Source organism: Arachis ipaensis, chromosome B01 (genome assembly GCF_000816755.2).
Source record: "Arachis ipaensis cultivar K30076 chromosome B01, Araip1.1, whole genome shotgun sequence".
NCBI lineage: Eukaryota > Viridiplantae > Streptophyta > Magnoliopsida > Fabales > Fabaceae > Arachis > Arachis ipaensis.
The window spans coordinates 124,651,206-124,676,482 of NC_029785.2; the positions used below are offsets into that span (position 1 = coordinate 124,651,206).

At 39.6% G+C, this 25,277-nt stretch overlaps 2 protein-coding genes across 9 annotated transcripts in view; one reads left to right on the forward strand and one right to left on the reverse strand.

The window, feature by feature from the left end:
* The window catches only part of LOC107637095, a 5,100-nt gene extending 916 nt beyond the window's left edge, over positions 1-4,184 (forward strand). The window contains exons 2-13 of the mRNA XM_016340546.2: positions 122-203; positions 337-440; positions 580-706; positions 874-968; positions 1,429-1,552; positions 2,011-2,091; positions 2,292-2,390; positions 2,491-2,670; positions 2,785-2,922; positions 3,004-3,063; positions 3,271-3,405; positions 3,652-4,184. Coding sequence (XP_016196032.1) covers positions 122-203; positions 337-440; positions 580-706; positions 874-968; positions 1,429-1,552; positions 2,011-2,091; positions 2,292-2,390; positions 2,491-2,670; positions 2,785-2,922; positions 3,004-3,063; positions 3,271-3,405; positions 3,652-3,894 — 1,468 coding nt within the window. The 3' untranslated portion in view covers positions 3,895-4,184. The remainder of the gene's footprint in view (positions 1-121; positions 204-336; positions 441-579; positions 707-873; positions 969-1,428; positions 1,553-2,010; positions 2,092-2,291; positions 2,391-2,490; positions 2,671-2,784; positions 2,923-3,003; positions 3,064-3,270; positions 3,406-3,651) is intronic.
* Positions 4,323-7,489, reverse strand: LOC107637104 (myb family transcription factor PHL7). 8 transcript variants are annotated; one of them, XM_016340577.2, is made up of 7 exons: positions 7,362-7,489; positions 6,338-6,536; positions 6,076-6,152; positions 5,942-5,984; positions 5,776-5,833; positions 5,614-5,683; positions 4,323-5,181 (listed from the first exon to the last, which is right to left on the reverse strand). In XM_016340577.2, the coding sequence occupies exons 2-7, from the start codon at positions 6,468-6,470 to the stop codon at positions 4,651-4,653; spliced, it is 912 nt and encodes a 303-aa protein (XP_016196063.1). In that variant the 5' UTR covers positions 6,471-6,536; positions 7,362-7,489; the 3' UTR covers positions 4,323-4,650. The 8 variants fall into 8 exon arrangements, with proteins under 8 accessions (XP_016196063.1, XP_016196061.1, XP_016196045.1 ...); XM_016340575.2 differs by having other exon boundaries at positions 6,350-6,536; positions 7,091-7,380; XM_016340559.2 differs by having other exon boundaries at positions 7,091-7,380.

The window sequence follows — 25,277 nt, forward strand, 5'->3', positions numbered from 1 at the left end:
CAGTTAATGTAGATAAATAGCTAACTGCCCTTGTATGAAGCATCCATTCCTCAACTAGTTATTGCTTTTTGCTAGCCAATTGAGTTGCTGCTTCATTGCATTTACTTTGTCACATGTACAGGGCGGAGTATAATCCGGAGCAGTACCTATGGGACAAGGAATTCTCCCTTGCTGGAAGAACATACCAAAGGCAGGATTTGGAGGCAAGTATGGACTTGATTTATTAATTTATTTATTTTTCTATATATAGATTATAGAAGTTACATCATGATACCATTTCTTTATGTACCTGTAGATTATGAGTTTATGTGTTGATTTATTTTTTCTAATCTGCAGCTCAAGAATGCCAGAGGCCATACTTTACAATGTAGTCATTATCTTCCTTCTCCTTTCCCTGAAGATACTTCTCTGCCTTGTGTAATATATTGCCATGGAAACAGGTATATGTGATTTTTCTTTTTAATTGGCACTGCCATTGTGCAATCATAAAACATATATTTCAATATGTTGGTCTCCAAAATCTGATATCCATTCAATTCTTATCTATTTTCATATGTGTGCATTTGTACAATGATGCAGTGGATGTAGGGCAGACGCCAACGAAGCTGCTGTAATTCTTCTTCCATCAAATATTACTGTTTTTACTCTCGACTTCTCAGGATCTGGCTTATCTGATGGAAACTATGTTAGCCTTGGTTGGCATGAAGTATGTTGCCTCTTTCACTTTTTGTACTTTATACATATTGACTTGCTTAGTTAGCTCCAAATTCTAACTTTGGTTTCTGCATGCAACATCTTTTATGAATTACTATGACATCTTATGCACAAGAAAATTATCAAGTTATTTTATTCTTCCCATCTTTTGTGTGGTAGAAAGATGATCTCAAGATGGTGGTGTCATATTTGAGAAGCAACAAACAAATATCACGTATAGGTCTCTGGGGACGATCAATGGGTGCTGTTACTAGGTATTGCATATTTCACTAAACTTTTTTATTGTTATTGATCATTATAAGGGTTTGTGCTGCTTTAATACTTTATTTTCTGCTAAGCGTAAACCCCCCATCCCAAAAGAAAGAAATTAAACATCATCAGTGGGTGATTTTGACATTTTATTCTAATATAATTTCATGACTTAAGTTTACTCTCTTGCTCCCTTTCCTCTGGACAAAACCAAGGCCTTCCTATGGAGAAGAATCTTTTTGTTATTGTTTGATAAAGTGGCAAAATATAATTGGGAAAAAGAACTCATAATTTGTTCCCTTTTGAATACATGATCTAAATCTTTGATGGCACATAATATATTTAGAAGTTTTGTAAATCACATAATGGCTCTATGCCTAAGACTTAAATTCCAGATGCTATGCTTCCCATAGATACACAGAGTGATGGGCCACTCCTGTATTAATTCACTTTCCTGACTTGTAGCCTTCTTTATGGAGCTGAAGACCCTTCTATTGCTGGAATGGTATTGGATAGTGCCTTTTCAAACTTGTATGATTTGATGATGGAGCTTGTAGATGTCTACAAAATTCGGCTTCCCAAGTTCACGGTACTCTCTCTCTTTCTTTCTCTGGAACAGTCATGTAGTGATATAAACCAGCTGCATTGTAATGGAACAAAAAGGGAATTGGAATCTTAGGACTGAAACATAAAGTTTAATTAAGTTTTTTCTTTTAATAGGGTATTTTTACTGAGGTTCTTTTTTATTTGGAAACTAAAGATGGAAGTTGGTAGTCATTAATTAATTCTTTCTATATTAGAAATGGAAACAAACAGTCACGACTAGAACACCACAAATTTGTATAAACACAAACCTAGCTGTGACAAGTTTAAGAACAAACAGACACTGCTTAAAATGAAATATATTTGCAGTGCTTTTATTGCTTTTCTGCCCCTTAATGTTGTTTCGTTTTCATTCATTTGCCGAATTTGTTGAGCAATGGAGCTAAAGCCTGTTAACTCAAATTATCTACTCTGATTATAGTGTTGCATTTGCCCTGCATTTAGGTTAAAATGGCTGTGCAATACATGCGGCGGGTTATTGAGAAGAAGGCAAAGTTTGATATTATGGATCTGAATTGTTTGCTGGTATGTATTAATTATGCAATTTTCTTTCATAACATTGAACAGCCATATTTTGAGATCATATAATTTTTTATGGAACAAAACTGATAATGGTTTTTTCGCCATGATATCTGAGAATAATCAGTTTTTCTGTCTAAACAAATTGTTAGAAAGTTATTTTTTTTCCCCATTTTTATCTCAAATTAATGCTTTAAAGCCTACAGGTTGCACGGAAGACATTCATTCCTGTTTTATTTGGACATGGGAGTGATGACAAATTCATTCAGCCCCACCATTCTGATCTTATATCTGAATCCTATGCGGTACTAATTTATTTCATTTTGATCATGAGGCTTCTTGGAAGCCTATTCATTTCCTTGCCCTTAATAGCCAAAATAGCTAACTTTGTTTATGGATTTGCAGGGTGATAAAAATATCATAAAATTTGATGGTGACCACAACTCTTCTAGGCCACAGTTCTTTTATGATTCGGTTTCTATTTTCTTCTATAATGTCCTCCACCCTCCTCAAGTTTCTAGAGCCGATAAGCTTGAGAAATATTATGATTTGGGGGATTTGAAACTTGGTTCTGGCGTGAATGAGGTAATTAGCTTTTAGTATCTTATGTGGTTTTATTTATACAGTAGTATGATTTAGTCATTCAACTACATTAAGTGAGAAAACAAAAAACTAACTTTGCTCTTGTTTTGATGCTAGAACCTAATATATGAGATACTCTCTAGTCTTCGATCTGCAACTGCTGATGCTGCAAGCTCATCTTCTGCTCTTCCAACAATTTCAACTACAAAATCAGTTACTGAACTTCTATCAGAAGTTGCACCATCTGCTGATCTGGTATCTGCCTTAACCTTCTATCCATGCTATTTCCTTCCAAACATTTTGTATTGTTGAATTCATTCGTTTCTTGTATTTTAGGAATCCGTGTTTACAGAAGAAATTGTGCATGACAACAATGAGCCTACAAATGATGTACAGGTGATCTTATCAAGTACTGTATGAAATTAAGAAATTACTCAGTCTCTTCCCTCCCCCTTCTCTCTCTAACATGGCCTGAAATGGCATGTTTATTCATGTTTTTTAAAAACTCTCCATGTAGGACTTAGTTTTATGATGCAGAGATCATAATTATGGGTGTGATGATATTTTGATCAGTTTTGGCTCATGTACTTCATGATTTTACAGGATAAGGTCAATGATCAAACTGAAGATTGTTTCTCATGTACAAGCTCAAACAGAGAAAGTTGGGGCAGATGTTCTTCTTTAGGAGGCAGTGATGAAGAATCTTGTGCAGATTTAAGGGCTGATAACCTCCCTCAGGTATATGTATATTGCGTATCGCCATGTGCACGCGTGCATGCACACAGACATTTATATGTTTCTCTTCATACTCTTGGTTTTGTTGATTAAACTAAAGGGTAATGTTGAAAATGATGTGGAAGTGAAGTGAGATTCTAATTTGCATGTTAGTTATCAATGTGGTCTATTGTTGTTGCTTCTCATGCTTATTTGTAGAGTTGGAGACTTGGAGTATTGTAATGATATCATTGATGTTAACAATTTCAGAATACATTGGATGTATTTGCAACACCTTTGAGAAGCATGAAAGAGAAGTGTTCAGAGGCAAAAGAAGATGAAAAGAAGCTCAAGAAGAACAAGAACAAGATCAAGAAGAAGAAAAAGAAGAAAGGCGAGACAGCTGACAAAAAGGGGAAGGGTGACAGGTTCGAGAAGCTGGAGGCTCTGAGTAGACGACTGCGGCATTGCCTTCTAAAGGGATCAATCCATCGAAGACACGAGTCCTCTTGAACATTTGTATCATACTGACCGACTGACTGACAGACGGACATTCTTCATGTCTAATTCTGAAGTTCTTTGAGCATCTATGTGATCCTGTATTTGTTATAGCCACTCCTTGGAATTTGGTTTTATTGGTTTGTAATTGTAGGCAGTCAGTCCTTGTTAATATTAATATTGGTTCCACTTTGGCTTTGTTCTCTCACTTGATTATTCTGTGTCAACGAATTGAATTGTGAGTCAACTCGTTTTTCCCTTATATTTTTGTTTTTGTATCATTATTTCAGATTGTTTTCTTGTTGAATGCCCAGTCACAATTCACAAGTGTCACATATACCCTTCGTGTTACTGGGCCTGCTCATTTTAGCATTTTCCGTGGGCCTGGGCCAGTTGAACAAAAGGATTGCTGAAGCATGAGAAGCCCATATTTGGTCATTGGTGACCTTAAGACAAAATATTAATCCAATATTATAGTATGAATATCGAATTTCTAATATATGGTGCATCAGACCACATACTACTGCACTGTTCCTAAGCATCTGCACTCTGCAGTTACATTGACTGATAAGATCTCGTACAACCGATCAGCGTCTTCGAGTCACCGTCATGAATAGGTCTCCACCCAAAGTGAAATCTGAGTGTACTGAAAACTAAGAGCTACAGCCTACAGGTTCCATAATCTACAAGACTGCATATGATATGCCCGACTAAATGAAATGAAATCAGTCCTAATACACAAGCTGCTTGCTAGAATAAATCACAGATTACTCATACAACCCTGCTGGAATTCCTTGTCACACTTTTGGCAGCTATATCCATTGAATGATCATATTCCTCCTGGGGAGTAGAAACAACATTTGGTTGCTTGTTTGATGAGACATTTGACTCCAGTATTTGATGCGGAAGCAGCATTTCTGGTCTAGAATATGATCCATCTATGTTCAAGCGCTGTTTCTTTGTTGATCTCTCCTCTTCAGGGCCGCCAGTGGGGTTGCCAACATGGCAACCAGAATCAGGTGTCAACGGTTCATGCTGAGATGAAAAGGATTCATCAATTGAAAGACTCTTAGCCAGGGCTTGTTCTTTCACAGCTACCTCCAGAAGGGGGCTCTCAGAGGTTGTGGCAGGGGTTGCTTGATCGGTCTTATTATCTTCTTGGTGTGTAACTCCTGGAACCAGAGCTGTAGCGCCCCAGTCAGGTGCTTCTGTAAGAACACCGCCGAGCCGCTGCTGCTCTTCAATAATCTTCTTCAAGTATTTACCCTGCGCTTCTATCCTTAGTTGTAGTTGTCTCTGCACCTGTTTCACATTTTTTTTTTGGGTGAAAAAGAAAGGTTAACAAGCTTGGCATTTTAAACACAATTCATCATTCTATCAAAACTGTTTTTTGTTTTGTTTAACTTCATACTGGTGTTCAGGCACGATTTGTATACAACTCAAGTGAAATTGCAAAGAACACCGGACTTGGTATGCCCATAGTCTAATGTGAGACTTGGTGGGGGCTCCTGTCATCCTGTGGAAGGGGTTATTACTAACATCATCAAAAGTTTCCATCAGAACAAGCGCTACCCACCCTAGTCAAAGACTCACTTAGAGTAATAGAACTTAAAACTTTAATAACCTTTTCTTTTTGGGTGTGTCGTTGATTTTTATTCATTAAACAAATTCATGAGAATTATTAAATAAAATAAAAATAGAAAAATCCATCTCATCATTTCATATATGAATGACCTCTAATTGCTCATGCAGTCGCTTCTGCACCTCCATTTGAAGCTTTAGTGCTTCAGTAATTTGCATCCCACTGCATTCAGATACACAAGCCCCAACTATTAACTTCAGTCACAACTGGTACTGGTATTAAATCCCAAAACAAATACAGGCAGTCATACTTACGATGAACCATCAAGATTAGAAAGTACATCCTCTGTTTCTTTCTTCTCGGCGTTTTTCCCTTTCATCAAGAATGTAAAAAAGGTATCACCATGTAACCGGAGGGTCAGTTAAAGTTAAAAGAATCTTCTCCATGAATTTTTAAACAATGAAATTCAGCATGACATACCATCAGTTGAGGAGCCAGGTAGATATTTTGCTAGTCGGTATTTCTGAACAGAAGCAATGAGGATAAAGAGTAAAGACCAAGGTGACAATCATGGACGAGTATCGAGTTTAGCAAGGCTGAGAAAACATTGTTACCTGTAAATGACTTTTGACATGGTAAATTGTCAACCCTTGCACACCCATAACTCTGAGGACACCTTTAGGTGTGGCACCTGGGAAAACAAAAGGTTATCAAATTTAAGTTGCCTTCATCACAAGGAATCATTCATGTTATATTGGATTCTTCACCTAAAATCAGGATACCCAGTCAACAGCAAGTACTAACAATAAGATTATCAATTTACATTCACACTGTATTATTTTCTTTGTTCCATGCATAGGAGAAGGAAAAACTCACGATCTGACCCACCAAGTTGAGCAACCGCATCGACGAAGCGTTCGTGGAGGTCATTGGTCCAGCGTAACCGCTGCTTGGAAGCTAGACTGTTACCTCCATTGACAAGATCCATTGCAGTGGCAACACAATCCATGGGGTGATCACAAACTAATGAGTTGCGTGGAAGCAGAGTTGTTTGGGTGATACATTTGTCATTAATCTAAGAGTAACAGCAGCAACGAAATAAGTGTCAATACTCAACAGAATGCAAACACTGAAACATAAATTCAAGAATCCGGTATGGGCAAACATAAAACAAAGAGAAGAAGACAGAATTGGGCGTAATGATTGTTGGTCCTGTGGAAGCATTGGCGTCCCCACTCCCCACCAAACAGGAAAGTGATTGAAGCTCAATGCTCATAGTTAGCACTGTTGTTGAATTAGGGGGAACTGAAACGGGAAATAGGGGCAAATGTGACCGTTGACTAATTCACATCATGTGTAGGAAGAGAAGGACACACAACCAGCAAGGCAACAAAAACTTGTTAATGTTAGCAATTAGGGTTTCGAAGGTGCCACACACAGAGAAAGAAGAGTTCATAGCTAATAAGCAATAAAGGAGCAAGAATTGAATTAGCAGACAAATTGAAAACTCAATAAAGAAATAAAGGAATGGAGAGAGATAGAGAGAACTTTTTGCACAGAAAGAGTTTGAAAGTGGGTGAGAAGTCAAAGTGGAGCTGGAGCTGGAGCTTGACGCAGCAAGGCACTTACCAGTGACCGGTGGGCCACCCCGGGGTTCCTTCAATCTCCGACTCCGACCTCTTCTTTCTCGCGTATACTGTAACTGTAGTAAATACTACGATGCTAATATTTGTACGTACAAATACAATACTCTGCTTACGTAAACAGTGCTATTAAGTATTAACTAATAACTACCCCCTTCTTCCTCTGTTCCTTTACTCCCTTCTTCTCTTGGCATTTTCTTTTTGAGATTTCGGTCGAAAACAGAATCAAAACAAAGCGGAGAGACAGAGGTACCTACCTTATCCACTGGAGAAATTAAACACTCGGAAAATATAAGATCCCAAATCCCAATTGTGTGTTTAGTACAAACGAAATTGAAAGGGACATAGAATGTGGCCGGTGGCAAAAATATATATCTTTTGTACGTTTTTGTATTTTAAATATTAAAAAGAACAATTAAGCTCTCCATCCAAGTTATATTAAGAGAAAAAGATAAATCAGACTCTGAACTTTTGGCCTGCGAACATTTAAGTTCTTGGTGATTTAAAAATACATTTGAGTTTTTAATCTTTTTAAAATCTGGACATATCAATCTCTGAGTTTAATTTGTCCAATTTTAAAAACTTTCTCACGTGTGTGCATCCGTGTCAACCAGGTCAGAACAACGGGAGTTACGTTTGATTTTTCTGTTGAGTCTGACAGGTTCAAATGAATATGAGGGATCAATATGTCCAGGTTTTGAAAAGATTAGGGACTTGAATGTATTTTCAAATCTTCGAGAACTTAAATGTTTGCGAATCAAAAGGTCAATGACTTATTTGTCCTTTTCTCTTATATTAACAACCAACTCTAACCAAATAATTCAGAGTCACGTATATTTATACGTGTTTATACGCTCCTAACAAATATTTAAGATAAACGCTTTTCTATTACGTAAACGCTTTTTTCTTCGACGTTTTTTCTACGAATTTCCTCGTTTTTCTCACATTTTTTTTATTTCTCTACGGATTCTTCTTTTCTTTTATATAGATTTTGATATGCATCGTTTTTCAATAAAAGTTTGCATTTGAAATTCAGCACTACAATAAATTCCTATATGTTTTGCGTGTTCGAAAATAATGAATGATTCAAGTTCAGATTAGTTGAACCAGGACGAATTGGATTATTCTTCTGAATCGAATCAAGTGGACGAGGTTTGGTTCGTTCCTAATATATGTAGTTTTATTCTTCAACAATTTGAATTGAATGGAATGAAATGGAATCGAATGCAATTGAATCTAAGTGGTAATGGATAATTTCATTCTTCTTTGTGAAATTCAATGTTATTTTTGAATTTGAATTTGGATAGAATGCAGTAGTTTCTGAATTTTTAGATGAATCTATTTGGTGTTATATGGAATATTTTTCAGTTCATTTTTGTTTTTGTTTGTCTTTGATGTTGTTAGTTCTTATGCTATACATTCGGTCTTAAATGAAATTAATTATTTTTTTTTAATTTTATGTGATTTGAACCAACAATGACCAAATTGAAATCTTTTTATTACAAATATTAAATTCTCTGCTATACATTTAGTTCATTTGTTTTTATATAATGGTGTCGTGCTTATAACATTTCGGTTTGTTTTCAGTATCTGTGTGCTGTCGATAAGCAGTTTGTTCCAAAGGTTGGTATAACTTTCAAGACACTTGAAGAAGTTGAAAATTTCTATAAATATTATTCCAAACTTTCTGGTTTTTCTACAAAAATAAGGAACACCACTCGAAATTGAGATAAAATTAATAATTAATTAATCACATGTAGTAGAGAGAGGAAATGAAATTCGAAGATATCTCAAACTCTGAAGATAAACCCCTTAGCTGGAATTAATTGTCCGGCAATGATTTATATACATATAATGAAGGACGTTGGTCTTTGAATCATTTTTAAAATTGTTCTGAATCATTCACATGCATGCTGTCCAAATAGAGCAGAGATGTTTAAACAACAAAGGGAGCTAAACATGTTTGTGCATCGTACGATCGAGAATAATGATGAAGCCGGAATTAGATTGAGCAAAACATACCAATTATTTGTGGCAACAACGGGTGGTCACCGTGAACTAAGTTTTATAAAAAAAAGATGTGAGAAATTACATTACAAGAAAAGTCCGCAATGTTTCTAAACAAGATGATGCAAAAGAGTTTGGAAAATATTTTTTAAGAATGAAAGAAAAGAATCAAAATTTCTTTTACGAAGTTGATGTTGAGGTTGATTACTCTATCAAAATGCTTTGATATGACTTACAATACAAACAAGTAATTTTGTTGTTCTGGCTTCTGTGCTTTGTGAGCCACATTTCGGTTCATACTAGCTACTTATTTCGGTTCATAACTGTCACTGATTCTATTTAGACCTAGTGCATCTCTTATCTTGGTAGGGGTTATGTCGATCTTCCCAAAGTGCGTCTCCAAGAATCTTTTATAAAGATCGAAGGAATGTGCCAATTTCCTCGAGAGGTTGTGTGGGACATTCAATGAAAGGATATGTCTCAGTGACCAAATCCCATTTCTTCGACGATAGCTTTCTTCTGATCACTCATTTTGGGAAACACGTCAGCTATTGTTCTCGTAGAGTATCTCAAATCGTGAGTTTTCTACAAAGATTTGAAAATTATGCTATATGATATATTTATAATACAAAAATAGAGTTGATTTAATGTGTATATGCGTACATCGTAAATTGCCTTCGCCTTTTTTGAGATGGTCTTCTTGGAAACTTTCTTATTTGTCATTTTGAGTGTAAGGAATAAAAAAATTAGTCAGCATCAACTGAACCTCAATTAATTCATAAATGAATCGAAATTAGTTCACGATTTGAACAAGCAGACAAAAAGACTCAATAATCTACAAAACACATCCAATTCATTTGTGGATTTGAACAAGCACACAAATGATACTGAACGGTGAAGAAAAATAGATGCAAATCAATTTTATATCCAGAAAAGTTATCATTGTGTGTTAAATGATAACAAAAGCACTACAATTACATTCCATGACCTATGTACAGCAAATCCAAGTGAACGAGAGCAAATGAACCTCAATTAAACCAAAAAATAAATCAAAATTACTTAAGTAATAAAAAATTTGGTCAATACTTAACAGTAGCATCGACTGAACCTCGGTTAATTTCTATGAAGCACGGACACTTCGCTGAATTATCGTGTCTGCGTGTCGGACACATTTTGGACACGATACTCACCGACACTCGTCCGACACGCGTGTGTGCTGTGTCCAACCGTGTCTTAATAAAAAATAAAAAATTCTTCTCCGGACACGCCTGGACACACCTAAATACCATCACGTGTCCGCGTGTCCAGTTTTATTCTTAACATATATTCTTAAAATAAATTTATATATAGTATATATTATTATTTATTAAAACAAAAAATATTTTAAATACTTAATATAATTAAAATAAGACATTAAAAATAATTAAAAATTTTAATTTATATTTTAATATCAATAAAATATCAAAATATCATTACAATTTATCTAAAAAATTCTTTATATTTTATATATATGCGTGTCCCCGTGTCATGTAAGATTTTAAAATTCGCGTGTCGACGTGTCTCGTGTCCGTGTCAGTGTCCATGCATCATAGGTTAATTCATAAATAAACTGAAATTAGTTCACAATTTAAACAAGCAGACAAAAAGGCTCAATCATCAACAAAAATACATCCAATTCAATTCTGGATTTGAACAAGCACACAAATGATACTGAATGGTGAAGAAAAACATATGCAAATCAATTTTATATCCAGAAAAGTTATCAATGTATGTTAAATGATAACAAAAGCACTACAATTACATTCCATATCCTAAGTACAATAAATCCAAGCAAACAAGAGCAAATGAACCACAATTAAACTAAGAAATGATCCGAAATTACTTAAGGAATAAAAAATTTGATCAACACTTAACAGCAGTATCAACTGAATCTTAGTTAATTCATAAATGAACCGAAATTAGTTCACAGTTTGAACAAACAGATAAAAAGACTCAATCATCAACAAAAACACATTCAATTCATTTATGGATCTGAACAAGCACACAAATGATACTGAATGGTGAAGAAAACATATGCAAATTAATTTTATATCCAGAAAAGTTATCAATGTGTTTTAAATGATAACGAAAGCACTACAATTACATTCCATATCCTAAGTACAACAAATCAAAGCGAACGAGAGCAAATGAACCTCAATTAAAATAAGAAATGATTCGAAATTACTTAAGAAATAAAAAATTTGGTGAATACTTAACAACAGCATCAATTGAATCTCAATTAATTCATAAATGAACCAAAGTTAATTAACGATTTGAAAAAGCAAACAAAAAGACTGAATTATCAACAAAAATATTCCATGACCTAAGTACAGCAAATCCAAGCAAACGGTACCAAATGAACCTGAATTAAACTAAGTAATGAACTAAAATTATTTAATGATCGCACCACAGAAAATTATTTTAGAACAAGCAAACAAAAAGACTTAATGATTAACAAAAACACATCCAAATTATTTTTGGATAAGAAAAAGTAATCTAAATGACACCAGAAGCAGTACGAGTATATTCTATGCCCTAACTGTACGAAATCCAGGGGAACAAGACTCAATCATTAACCAAAATACATGCAAATCAATTTTACATCCAGAAAATCCATCAATGTGAGTTAGATAACACCAAACGAGTATAGTTATCACAAAATGTACACTATAAAGAGAATTATTGTTTCTATTTTCTTGTTTTTAACCATATCTACTGTTTCACAAGAGAGAGAGAAGAGAAAGAAAAAACTGCGTACCTTCAATGATCTTTCTTCGCTTTAGTTTTTGCTGAGATTTTGATTGTTTGTTGCAAGGTTTTGAGAGAGGTTTTAAATTTGAGAGAAAGATGGTAACCGTTCATGTTGCAGAGCGCGAATGTGAAATGTCTCTGTGTAGTATTTTTGGACACGTGTATAAACACTCTCTAAAATAAAAGTGGTTTTTTGGGTGTTAGACCAACTTTATTGGATTTGGATGATAAAAAAGCTTGAATTTGTAGCATAACTGTAAAAAAAATTGATAAAAATAAAAAAAGAATAATAGAATAAAGTGCCGAGTATTTCACAACAATGAGTGAGGGATGAGAGAAAGGTGTGAGTCAGGCTGACGATCTAGAAGTAAGGTGATTCAACACCACTGAAGGTAGCTTTTACGACAGAAGCTAGGGTCGGAATCTGATAGTGTAATGATCAAGGTGCTTGGTAAGGACTTTAGTTATACAGCTTTTGTCTATAAGCTCAAGGGTGTTCAGACTTAAAGGCGGTTATTAAATTCTTGATGTAGGCTTTGATTATTTTTTGGTTAAGTTTAATCTTATAGAGGATTAAGAGATGGTGCTTTTAGGAGGATCATGGATGATCGCAGGCAACTATATTGCAGTAAAGCCATTGACGCCTTTGTTTAGACCATATGAGAAATTCTTTGGCTCTATTATGGTGTGGATTAAAATCTCGAAACTCAGTATATGGTACTATCATGAGGAGGTTATGATGTGTATTGCAACGATTGTGGGAACGCCGGTTAAGGTTAACTTAACCACAAAATCTGTTGAGAGAGGGAAGTTTGCCAGAGCTTGTGTCCATATTAATTTTGAGCTCCCCGTTATTCAAAAGATTTGTGTTATTTTGAATATGATGTTGAGTATGAATCCTTGCATCTTGTTTGCAACAAGTGGAATTGCTATGACCTTGTAAGAGAGTGCAAGGAGATTATCAATTCTGTGAATTCGAATACTCCGATTGAGTGTGAAGGTAATCACACCAGTGCGGCAACCAAAATAGTGAGCCAACCAGAGGAATAAATCGGAGGCGTAAATTTCAAAATCTTTTGAATTCGCATTTTGCAAAAATCACGAGATTCCATCTTGTTTGTGTTTATTTTTTGAGAGATCCCTCATACTGGTGGAGGAGACACTGAGGGTTGTTCCACTTGGTGATTGAGAGGTTTGTAGAGAACGAAAAATGAAGAGTTAGACTAGAATCCTTAGATATAGTCACCATATTTCTAGTTTAGTGAGTGTTCATACCCTGGCCCAACGCTAAGGCTCAGGTCCAAACGAAAGGCCCAACCCAAAGGATTGAGCCTCATCCTACACCGACCTTCCCCTGGAGAAATCGGTTCTTGACACGACTTGCTCTAAAGAAGTCGGGAACTAAGATTAGCTGGCAGATAGGTACTCATTCAAGCTAGTAACTATCCCTAAAATCTCTCAACCCACTTCTAGGAGCCATATCTCAACTTCCCTAATATAAAGGGACGGTTATCCACCTTAAAAGGTGGAACTACTCCAATGGTGGTTATTGGCTCACCATTATAAATACACTGACACCCCTCAGGTATCTCTAAGTTCCAATACTTTCTAAACCTGCTTACGCCCTTGCTGACTTAGGCATCGGAGTGTCTTTGTAGGTACCACCCCCCGCTCATTCATACTCACAAGTCGGACGGAGGCCCAGAAGCGTAATCCATTGCAAAGGCTTCCCTCCTCAGACGATCGGGCCAAGCTAACGAGTCCAGCCCATTAATCTCCGGTTACCCATCGTAACATTGGCGCCGTTGCCGAAGACCCGAGAGATCGACCAGTGATGGCGGACAAGTCACCAGAAGATGGTCATACCGCGTCTGATTTCGAACAGGGAGACCTGGATACCGGAAACAACGACGCGGACCCAACCCTTCACCAGGGAACCAACGACCAACATAGAGAGGGCACCTCTGGGTTAAAAAACCCAAAAGTAAACTCCTCGGAGGGACGAGAATCAGGAAAGGAAGGGCCACCCCATGCAACCGAACTAATGGGATTGGTCCATGGTCATCAACGTCGTTTGGAACAACTGGAACATGAATTAGAGCGACAACGAGAGGCGGAGCGAAACCTCAGGGAAGAGATAGAGTGACGAAAAGAGTTAGAGAAAAAACTCTTGAGGCTAGAATCTTCCCTTAGAAGTCGGAACTCCCGTGGCGACCGAGAGGAGTCACCTCTAGGAGGAGAGGATCCTTTCAGTGAGGACATCATGAGGGCAAAAGTTCCAAGAAACTTCAAAAGCCCTGATATGAACCTCTATGACAGAACCACGGACCCGAAGCATCATCTAAGCAATTTTAAAAGTCGGATGTATCTGGCTGATACTTCTGATGCAACTCGCTGCAAGGCTTTCCCAACCACTCTATCAAAAGCGGCGATGAAGTGGTTTGATAGCCTCCCTCCAAGGTCAGTTACTAGCTTCGAAGACGTCTCGAGAAAGTTCTTAATGAGGTTCTCCATCCAGAAGGATAAAGTAAAGCACGCACCGAGCCTCCTGGGAATAAAGCAGGAGGTTGGAGAGCCTTTACGGGACTATATGAAAAGGTTCAAAAAAGCGTGTTTGGAGATTCAAGACCTGCCCACTGAAGCGGTCATCATGGGGCTAGTAAATGGACTTAGAAAAGGTCCATTTTCACAGTTCATATCAAAAAGGCACCCCACCTCTTTGAGTGATGTACAAGAAATAGCTGAAAAGTACATCAACATGGAGGAGAATGCCAAACTATGAGAGCCGAATTGGCGACCTGGGCATCCCCACTCGATAAAAGAGAAAGAAAGAGAGCCCAAGAAGAAAGAAGAGCTCGGTCTCGACAGACCGAGGAAATATCACTCTTATACTCCTCTAAAGGTTTCCACGGTGAACGTATACTGAGAAATCTGCAATACTGAAAGACTGCCGCCTCCCAAACCCATCAAAAATAAAAAGGGAGGAAGTCGCAGCGATTACTGTGAGTACCATAAGATCTATGGTCATTCAACAAATGATTGCTACGACCTCAAAAATATGATAGAAAAGCTGGCCAGAGAAGGTCGACTTGATAGATATCTCATGGAAAGGTTGGACAATCATGGGAAGAGAAAGCGAGAGGACGGGGACAGAAGAGACCCACCACCGCAAACCCCCGAGAGACACATACATATGATCTCGGGAGGATTTGCGGGAGGAGGACTCACCAAGTCATCTCGCAAGAGACACCTCAAGCGAGTCTACCAGGTCGGTAGCGAATCACCCGACCTCCCCACAATCTCATTTACAAAGGAGGATGGGCAAGGAGTAATCCCTGGACATGATGATCCAGTGGTGATAACCATGATCCTAGCCAATGCCCATCTCCACAGAACTCTAGTAGACCAAGGAAGTTCAGCAGACATCCTTTTCAAGCCCGCGTTCGACAAACTAGGGTTGGATGAAAAGGAGTTAAGAGCCTACCCCGATACTTTATACGGATTAGGCGACACGCCGATAAAACCACTAGGATTTCTACCACTTCACACGACCTTCGGAAAGGGGGGAAAATCCAAAACTCTGAGCATAGACTTTATAGTCCTTGATGTGGGGTCAACATATAATGCCTTAATTGGAAAAGCTACCCTAAATTGACTCGGAGCAGTGGTGTCTACCCCTCATATTTGCATGAAATTCCCGACACTTGCGGGGATAGCAACGGTACAGGGAGACCAGAAATTGGTGAGAAAATGCTACAATTAAAGCCTAAACCTGAGAGGGAAAGGCAAGGAAGTCCACACCATAGAGCTCGGCGGCACAAGAGCCAAAGAAGAGCTGCGTCCACAACCAGGAGGAAAAACTGAAGAAGTACAGGTCGGCGAAGAGGAAGGAAAAAATACCAACATAGGGGCCGACCTAGAAGAAATAACTCTTAAGAAATAACTCTGACCTTTTGCCTGGAAAGCTTCCGACATGCCCGGAATAGACCCCGAGCTCATATCCCATAGGCTCTCGGTATATCCGGGGTCACGACCTGTACAGCAGCGAATGCGTAAGCTCGGCCCAGAACGAGCTCAAGTGGTGGAAGAGCAGGTACAAGCTCTCCTGGAAGCTGACTTCATCAGAGAAGTCAAATATCCAACATGGCTAGCAAATGCAGTGCTAGTCAAGAAGAAAAATGACAAGTGGAGGATGTGCGTCGACTATACCGACCTAAATAAAGCATGTCCCAAAGACCCATATCCACTCCCAAGCATTGACACTCTAGTAGACTCCAGCTCGGGGTATCAATACTTGTCGTTTGTGGATGCGTACTCGGGATACAACCAAATCCCGATGTACAAACCGAACCAGGAAAAGACATCATTCATCACGCCCAGAGCAAATTATTGCTACGTAGTCATGCCCTTTGGATTAAAAAATGCAGGGGCCACATACCAAAGGTTGATGAACAAGGTGTTCGCTCCCCACCTTGGGAACTTAATGGAGGTCTACGTAGACGATATGCTGGTGAAAACCCGGGAAGAAGTCGACCTCTTAACAGACCTCTCGCAAGTTTTCAACACCATAAGGTCGCATGGGATGAGGCTAAATCCCGCAAAATGCACCTTCGCGGTGGAGGCTGAAAAATTTCTAGGATTTATGCTAACCCAAAGAGGGATCGAAGCAAATTCCGACAAGTGCAAAGCCATCCTAGAAATGAAAAGCCCGACTTGCTTAAGAGAGGTTTAACAACTGAATGGCCGACTTGCAGCCCTCTCCAGATTCTTGGCAGGGTCAGCATTAAGATCTCTTCCACTATTCTCTCTACTAAGAAAGGGATGCCAGTTCGAATGGACTCCAGAATGCGAAGAAGCGTTCCAGGAGTTCAAAAGGTTCTTGAGCCAACCTCCAATCCTAACCCGACCTCTAGTTGGGGAAGAGCTCGTCCTATATTTGTCTGTAGGAGACAAAGCTGTCGCATCAGCCCTGATACGAGAGGATGAGGTCGGACAGCATCCAGTGTACTTCACCAGCAAAGTTCTATAGGGCCCCGAACTAAGGTACCACAAATTAGAGAAGTTTGCTTACTCCTTAGTAATAGCCTCACGGAGGTTACGGCCTTACTTCCAAGCCCACACAATAAGAGTCCAAAGGAACCAACCTATGAAGCAAATCCTCCAAAAGACGGATGTTGCAGGGAGAATGGTTCAGTGGGCGATAGAGCTCTCCGAGTTCGACTTGAAGTACGAAACTCGGACAGCAATCAAAGTACAATGCCTCACCGACTTCATAGCGGAGTACGCGGGAGACCAAGAGGAAAAGCCAACTACGTGGGAACTATACGTAGATGGATCCTCAAACAAGACAGGAAGCGGTGCAGGCATAATACTAGCCAATGAAGGGGGAACACAGATAGAGATTTCTCTCAAATTTGAATTTCCAGCTTCTAATAATCAGGCGGAATATGAAGCCCTGATTGCAGGATTAAAGCTAGCAGAAGAGGTCGGTGCAACCAAAGTGCTAATATTCAGTGACTCTCAAGTGGTGACCTCCCAAATAAATGGAGAGTATCAGGCCAAAGACCCGAATATGAAGAAATACTTGGGAAAAACTCTGGAGCACCTCGGGTGCTTTGCAGAAACCGAGGCCAGACACATAACTCGGGATCTTAACAGCAGAGAAGACGCCCTCTCCAAGTTAGCAAGTACCAAACCGGGAGGAAATAATAGAAGCTTGATCCAGGAAACTCTCCAAGAACCCTCCGTGGTGAAAACAGAAGACAAACAAGATGTCCTTGAAGTAACCGGGCTAAACCTCGGATGGATGAATCCCTTGGTCGAATACCTAAAATTTGACATCCTCCCCAAAGAGGAAAAAGAGGCTAAGAAAATCCGGAGGGAAGCATGATACTACACTCTGGTAAAAAATATCCTCTATAAAAGAGGAATATCAACACCACTACTGAAGTGCGTACCAACCTCAAGGACATCTGAAGTACTAGAGGAGGTTCATAATGGGATCTGCGGAAACCACCTCGGAGCTAGGTCACTTGCCAGAAAGATAATTCGAGCTGGATTCTACTGGCCGACCTTGCAAAAGGATGCCACAGAATTTGTGAAGAAGTGCCAGCCATGCCAGATGCACGCAAATTTCCATGTGGCCCCCCCCCCCCGAGAAGATCATTAGTATAACTTCTCCATGGCCCTTTGCAAAATGGGGGATGGACCTGTTAGGACCTTTTCCCCAGGCCCCAGGACAATTCAAATACTTGATTGTGGGAATAGACTACTTCACAAAGTGGATAGAAGCAGAACCATTAGCCACCATCACGGCCCAGAGAAGTCGGAGGTTCCTCTACAAAAATATTATCACAAGGTATGGTATGGGATACCTCATTCCATCACCACAGATAACGGGACCCAATTCACCGACTCTACCTTCAGAAGCCTGGTAGCCAGTATGAAGATAAAACACCAATTCACCTTGGTGGAACATCCACAAGCAAATGGACAAGCCGAAGCAGCCAACAAAGTCATACTGGCAGGACTAAAGAAAAGGCTACAAGATGCAAAAGGAGCCTGGGTTGAGGAGCTCCCACAAGTGTTATGGGCTTACCGAACAACACCTCAATCTGCCACAGGGGAAACACCCTTCCGACTCGTCTATGGTGTAGAAGCCATGATACCAGTAGAAATCGACGAGCAAAGTCCAAGGGTGATCTTCCATGACGAGGTCGGAAACATACAGGGGCACAAAGAGGAGCTTGAACTGCTCCCCGAAGTTCGAGAGCAAGCCCAGATAAGAGAAGCGGCATTGAAGCAGAGGATGACTACCAGATACAACAAAAAAATTCATTCGAAGAAGTTTCACCCCAGACGACTTGATCTTAATCAGAAATGACATTGGAGTCAACAAATATGGGGAAGGAAAACTCGCTGCTAATTGGAAAGGACCATACAAAATTAGTGAGATCTTAGGAAAAGGTTATTATAAGGTGACCGACTTAAACGGCACCGAGTTACCAAGGTCGTGGCATGCTTGTAATATGAAAAGGTACTATAGTTAAAAGCGAACTCTACTCCCTGATGTACTCTTTTTCCAACTTCATGATTTTTTTCCAAAATAAAAGGGTTTTTTCTGAAGGAGGGTTTTTAACGAGGCATCACAGTAGAGACTAAGGGACAATAGACAGTAAAAAACCCTTAGTAGCAGTAAAATACCTTCACAAATAAATAAAGATCTTTTACAATATCTCTTATAAATTCCTTCTCGCTTTCTTTCTTTCTACGAAATGCGCCGACTTAAGCTCGACAAAGCGTGAAAATCCCATGAACCGACCTGGATGGTCGTCAGGATAAAACGACGAGGTACAAGTCGGTGTAAAGAGGTTATAAAAGTCGATCGTGGTAAAACTCGGAAATTATCTGACTTACAAGTCGGAAAATCCGAGAAACAAAGAAATGCATCGCAAAAATAACCTAAGTCATAGGAACTCAATAAATCAAAAAATTGAGTATAAGGAATACCAAAAAGAGATCAGAAAACCTATTAAAAGCGCCAAAGCAAAAGACTGTCCCAAGTTCTTAAAGAAAAAAGAAACTTAAAAGGAGGGACAGTCAGCCAAGAAAAATGGGTTTTCAAAATAAGGATCAAAAGGGTTTTTCAAAACCTAAAAACAAAAAAGCATGCACACAAAAAAGACAAAGAAAGGTAACTTAAACCCTTATCCAAAAAAGGGGTATTTCTAAATATTTTGTTTACGGCCTTAAAAGGCTAAGAAAAATGTCAACAGACCATCACCACCACATAAAAACAAATAAGTTTAAAAAAGAGGGGGACCCACAGGCCGGGCCCCCATATAGCCACAACAAATTATTTCAGCTAGGAAGGTCGTCACCACCAGAGTCAGGGAGATTAGTCGGAGCACCACCAGAGTCAGGGAGAGTGGTCGAAACGCCATCAGGGCCAGGAAGAGAAGTGTCCATAGGAGAAGAAGTAGAAGTTTCCGGAGCCTTCGAGGAACTCGGAGCATCCTTTGATCGCGGAGGGGACTCCATTATCCTTTGCCCCCGAGTCTTTAGATCAGACTCGGTGACATAGCGGGGAGAGGGAGGAGAAACGATAGCTCCATCAACCACAATTTTATCTGGATCCAAAGGAGAGAGATCCAGGTTGGGAGCAAGAACCCCGACCTGTTCCTTAAAAATCCTCCATGCTTCTTCAGCCCCGTCAGCAATGGAGTCCTCCAACTCTGTATAGGCCTTCCGAGCCCTCATCAAATCCTTCTTCACCTCCACAAGATCCTTGAACAGACTCGAGTAACTCTCCTGCGTCTTCTCCCTCAGGCCCTCCGCCATAGAACACTGGGCCTGCAGCTTCCTCTCCCTCTCCTGGAGACCATTCCTCCCTTCCTTCAACTTGGCGACCTCCTCCCTCAACGCCTTCTCCTGCCCTTGATATAAGAGAAGCCTCCCCTCCAGCTCTTCAACCCTCGAGGATGAACCTAGAGAGCTAAGAGGAGTCTTCTAAAAAATATCAAGGAACTTTGTGCATACCCCCGCTGCCCTGATACTCTCCTGAGCCAGAATGGTAAGGTGGTTTCGTACAGAAGCATCATCCATACCTATACGGGTATGAGGATAGATATACTTTCGAACGAACTGAGGCGCATCCACCTTGACCTCACCTTCAAAAGAAGAGCTAGACTCTAAGGTCTTGCGCTTCTTCTTTTCTGGCTCAAGGGAAGATCGGGGAGGAGGGGACGGCAGAGAAGAAGTTGAGGAAGAAACGACAATGGGTTGGGTAGGGGTCCCCGAATTGCGAGAAGAGGGGGAAGGGGAAGGAAGGGAAGAGCTAGTTACCCTGGCGCCACCAACTCTAGCGCGGGATCTTGCCTTGGCCTCCTGAACTCTCTGGTAAGACTCCCTGGAATTCTTCTTCGCCATCTCTATAAAAAATAATTAGGTAGCTAAAATTAGCAAAACAAGTCGGAAGAAACAAGTCGGAAAATATAAACAAACAAAAAGCTACCTAGTTGTGTCTGGACAAAGGTCGGAGACCCCTGGAGAAACTTTTTTGTATCCAGATAGGGGGCCCTCCCCCACACTTCTCGGAGGAATCCCACAATGGCTGGCTCCACTTCATCCAAGTCATCCAAACTATATTTCTCACAGGGAGAGGCCTCTAACCAGTACAGAGGAAAGCGAGGAGAAGAATTCTCATCCAGGAAAAAGGGGTGGTGACCCTCTACAGCTTGAACTTTGAAAAAATAATTTTTAAAATCATGAAAGGATTCATCAAAAAAGGTGAAGACTCTCCGACCTTGTATAGCTCAGAAAGACACCCACTGCTATTTGTTATTTTTCCCACTAAAGGGCTTAGTCATGTGAAAGAGGAAAAAGAAAATTCTCAAAGAAGTCGGAAAGTCTAAAGCATGGCTGATAAATTGGTAAATTTTCAGAAAACTCCAAGAATTAGGATGAAGCTGGGTAGGAGCAACCCAGCAACGACATAAAACGGCAATCTCAAAATCGGAGAAAGGAAGAAAAACGCCCAGGCGAGTAATCATGCTCTCATACATATAGAAAAAATGAGGGGCTGCCTCAGAAGCCCTCCCAAAACAAACCCGGTCTTCCGGACCCGAGGCAATCAGTTCATATTTCGGCTCATTCTCATCAGAGGTGCAAAGCCTATGATGAGTGCGAAGGTTGGTGATGAAGTCGGTATCAACAAAAGGTTCTTCCCCCAGAACCGTGACATCCACCCACTGAGCAAGGATTTCTATAGAAGACATTTTTTCCTAGAAAGGGTTAGTGAAACCTACAAAGGAAAAAAAACGATCAAAAACAGGGTCTCTAAGGGGCCTGAAATCAAACAAAACAGAATCACTAGAAGCCTACAAGCCAACCCTCCTCTCTAAAAATAAAAACATGCAAATGAAAGAATTTTATAAAAAGAGAGTAGAGGAAAACTAACATTTGCTTGAAAAAGGATAGGGGCAGAGAAAGATGAATTCCTTCGAACAAGAGCTTCTTCCGAACAGAGGAGAGGAAGTGTGAAAGTTTTCAGAAACGAAGCAAGGAAAGAGAGGGAAGTATTTATAAAAACGTTGGGGGCATAATGGTAAAAACGGAAGCCGTCATTTAAAGAGAGGCACCGTTCCCAATGTAACTGATCCCCGCGTATGAATATATAAATCCCTAACGGACGCGATGTTTGATTAGACGTGACTGTTGAGAATTTTTAAAACACGTCAGTTCCTTATTAGGTCGGTTACGGTCCTGAGTTAAATACTCGACCCCAACTCTTAAAAGAAATTGGGCTCGAGTAGGGGCACTGTTCATACCCTGACCCAACACTAAGGCCCAGGTCCAAACGAAAGGCCCAACCCAAAGGATTGAGCCCCATCCTACACCGACCTTCCCCTGGAGAAGTCGGTTCTTGACACGACTTGCTCTAAAGAAGTCGGGAACTAAGATTAGCTGGCAGATAGGCACTCATTCAAGCTAGTAATTGTCCCTAAAATCTCTCAACCCACTTCCAGGAGCCATATCTCAACTTTTCTAATATAAAGGGACGGTTATCCACCTTAAAAGATGGAACTACTCCAACGGTAGTTATTGGCTCACCATTATAAATACACTGATACCCCTCAGGTATCTCTAAGTTTCAATACTTTCTAAACCTGCTTACGCCCTTGTTGACTTAGGCATCGGAGTGTCTTTGCAGGTACCACCCCCCGCTCATTCATACTCACAAGTCGGACGGAGGCCCAGAAGCGTGATCCATTGCGAAGGCTTCCCTTCTCAGACGATCGGGCTAACCAAACGAGTCCAACCCATTAATCTCCGATTACCCATCGTAACAATGAGAAATCTAGGATTTAATATGGGTTGTTGGAGTTTTGAAATACCTCTGGCTTCCCAGGATCTTATGTATTATTTATATGGGCACCTTTACCATACTGAGAATTCTCAATTCTCATTCTATATATATTCTGTTATTTTCCAGATGCAGGACGTGAGACACTTTACTGATTGTGCTGAAAACTCTTTGAAAGCAAAAATCTACGTTTTGGGAACTTTTTATTGCGTATTTAGTTTATATATATGTATACATGTTTTCCACTTTATATAAATTTGTATTTTGTCCCTCCTAGAGGTTGACTCGGAGAATCAGGATTTATATTTTGTCTTTTGAAAAATTTTTGGATTGTACATATGTATATATATATTCTGGCTGGTCTTTACTTCGCAGGTCGAGTCTGGAGCTTGTTAATATATATTTCTTTTGAAATTCTTATCCCATATGTCTTATGTTTTCTTCGGTTTCACTATTATCTACGCGTTTTATTCTTAATCGTTCAGGTGTGATGCGACTTTCGAGTTCTGTTTTATACTTTTAGAGGTCGTAATACCTCACCACCTCTGATTTACGAACTTAAGCATAAAGCTCTTAGTAGTAGGATGTTACATCTGCTCCCTCATTTTATTAGGAATGCTTGGAGTGGTAACTTATGGCAGTAGGTTCAAAAGGACATCTAGGTAAATGAGACTCTTTTTTGTGCTGGATTTGGTGGATTTGGAGGAGTTAATACTCAAAATGGCCACTAAAATTTGATCTTCGATTCAATTTAATCCTCGAATTTTCAATTGACCAAAATTGTATCCTGAAATTTTAAAGCGTGCCTCAAGTTTGCCCCTTCGTCCATTTTCATCATAGGAAAGCTGACCTGACACAATTAAACGACGTCGTTTTGCTATTTGTTCCAAAACAACATCGGTTGACTCTCCCTCTTCTTCTTCCTCTTCCTCAAACAGCCATGGCTTCTCTCCAACTCATTTTCAGTGATTAAGTAATCATCATCACCTTCATCTACACACGCATGAACAACTGCTTCATTCACAACAATAACCACAACTACAACATCTTCTACTTCCTCCATTTCATTTCAAACTGATTCTTAATTATCATTATTATTATTATTGAAAAAGAAAACACAGAATGAGGGACAGGGTTCCAGTGCAATACTACAACCTCAACTCACCATCTTCCTTCATCGAGAGTCCCCTCCACGTTCTCAAAGCCATCGATGCCAGATCCACTGCCCCCTCCCCCATTGACCACATCGCCACCCCACTTCGGACCCCGGCACATACGATTTTGCCGCTACCGTCGTGAGTGCTGCTCCACTTTTCTTCACTTTCTCTACATCGCATTCACAAATAGAAAATAAGAAAGCTTTTCATGTGATTGAAGTGGCTGATTCAGAGGCTGATTATTCCGGTCAAGACAAAATAGATGAGAGAAAGAACAGGAAGATACAGTATAAGGAGGTGGAGGAGAAGAAGGGGGCGACGAACGGTGCACGTCGGTGCAATGGCAAGGTTTCACGACCAAGGAAGAGGTGGCAACGATTACGAATACGACGGTGGTGGAAGGATGTTGCAGGAGCTTCTTGTTGGTTTGTTTGGATTTGGCACCATGAAAATTTGACTCTCTCCTTTCAGTGATGAAAGAACAGAGAATTAGGTTTTTGAAAAACCATGTCGTTTTTCTTGTGTCACTGCCAGGTGTGACTAAATTTGCCACGTCATTTTTCCGGCGACAAAAATGGATGAAAGGGCCAACTTGATGCACGTGTTAAAATTTCAGGTACAATTTGGGTCAATTGAAAATTCGAGGGTCAAATTAAATTGGAAGTCAAATTTCAGGAGTCATTTTGAATATTAACTCGGATGTGGAGGGATCGTAACAACAATATTTTTAATCCAAATTATTGGTCCTCTAATAAGATACTCACTCTCAACAAAAATCTTGGGTTCTTGATAGAGTCTTTTCTTTTAATTTGGGGGTTTTGCCTTCATCCTTAATTCATACTTGGGTGCCTTCGACTGCTCATTCAATCAAGGTTAACTGTAACGCTATTGAGTCTGAGGTTCATTTTACTGTTGGATTTGGATGTATTATTAGAGGTAACTTGGGAAATTCGGTTAAAGTTGTACCAGGCTACTTCCTTATGCTTCCATTCCCAAATGTGAATTATTTGCCATTTAAAAAAAGGCTGATCTTAGCTTGGAAATGTAGTTTTCGCCTTTTCGAAAGGTGATTTGTGAGACGGACATTCCAGATGCATTTCTTACTACTCAAAATTCTAGAAATTTTGGTATTTATGCAGACAATGATTTAGTAAATAAAATCCATGAGGTATTTCATTGGAATTGGAGAATTGAGATAAAATTGATCCAGAGAACGACTAACTATGTATGACTAAATATGCTGTGAATCAATAGTAGAGTATATTGAGTGGCTTGAGCCTTGGAATAATCTGCATAGTTTGCTTTGCAGGGAATTTAGTCTTTCCTCTTAGGCTAGTTTCCCTTTGTTTTTTCTT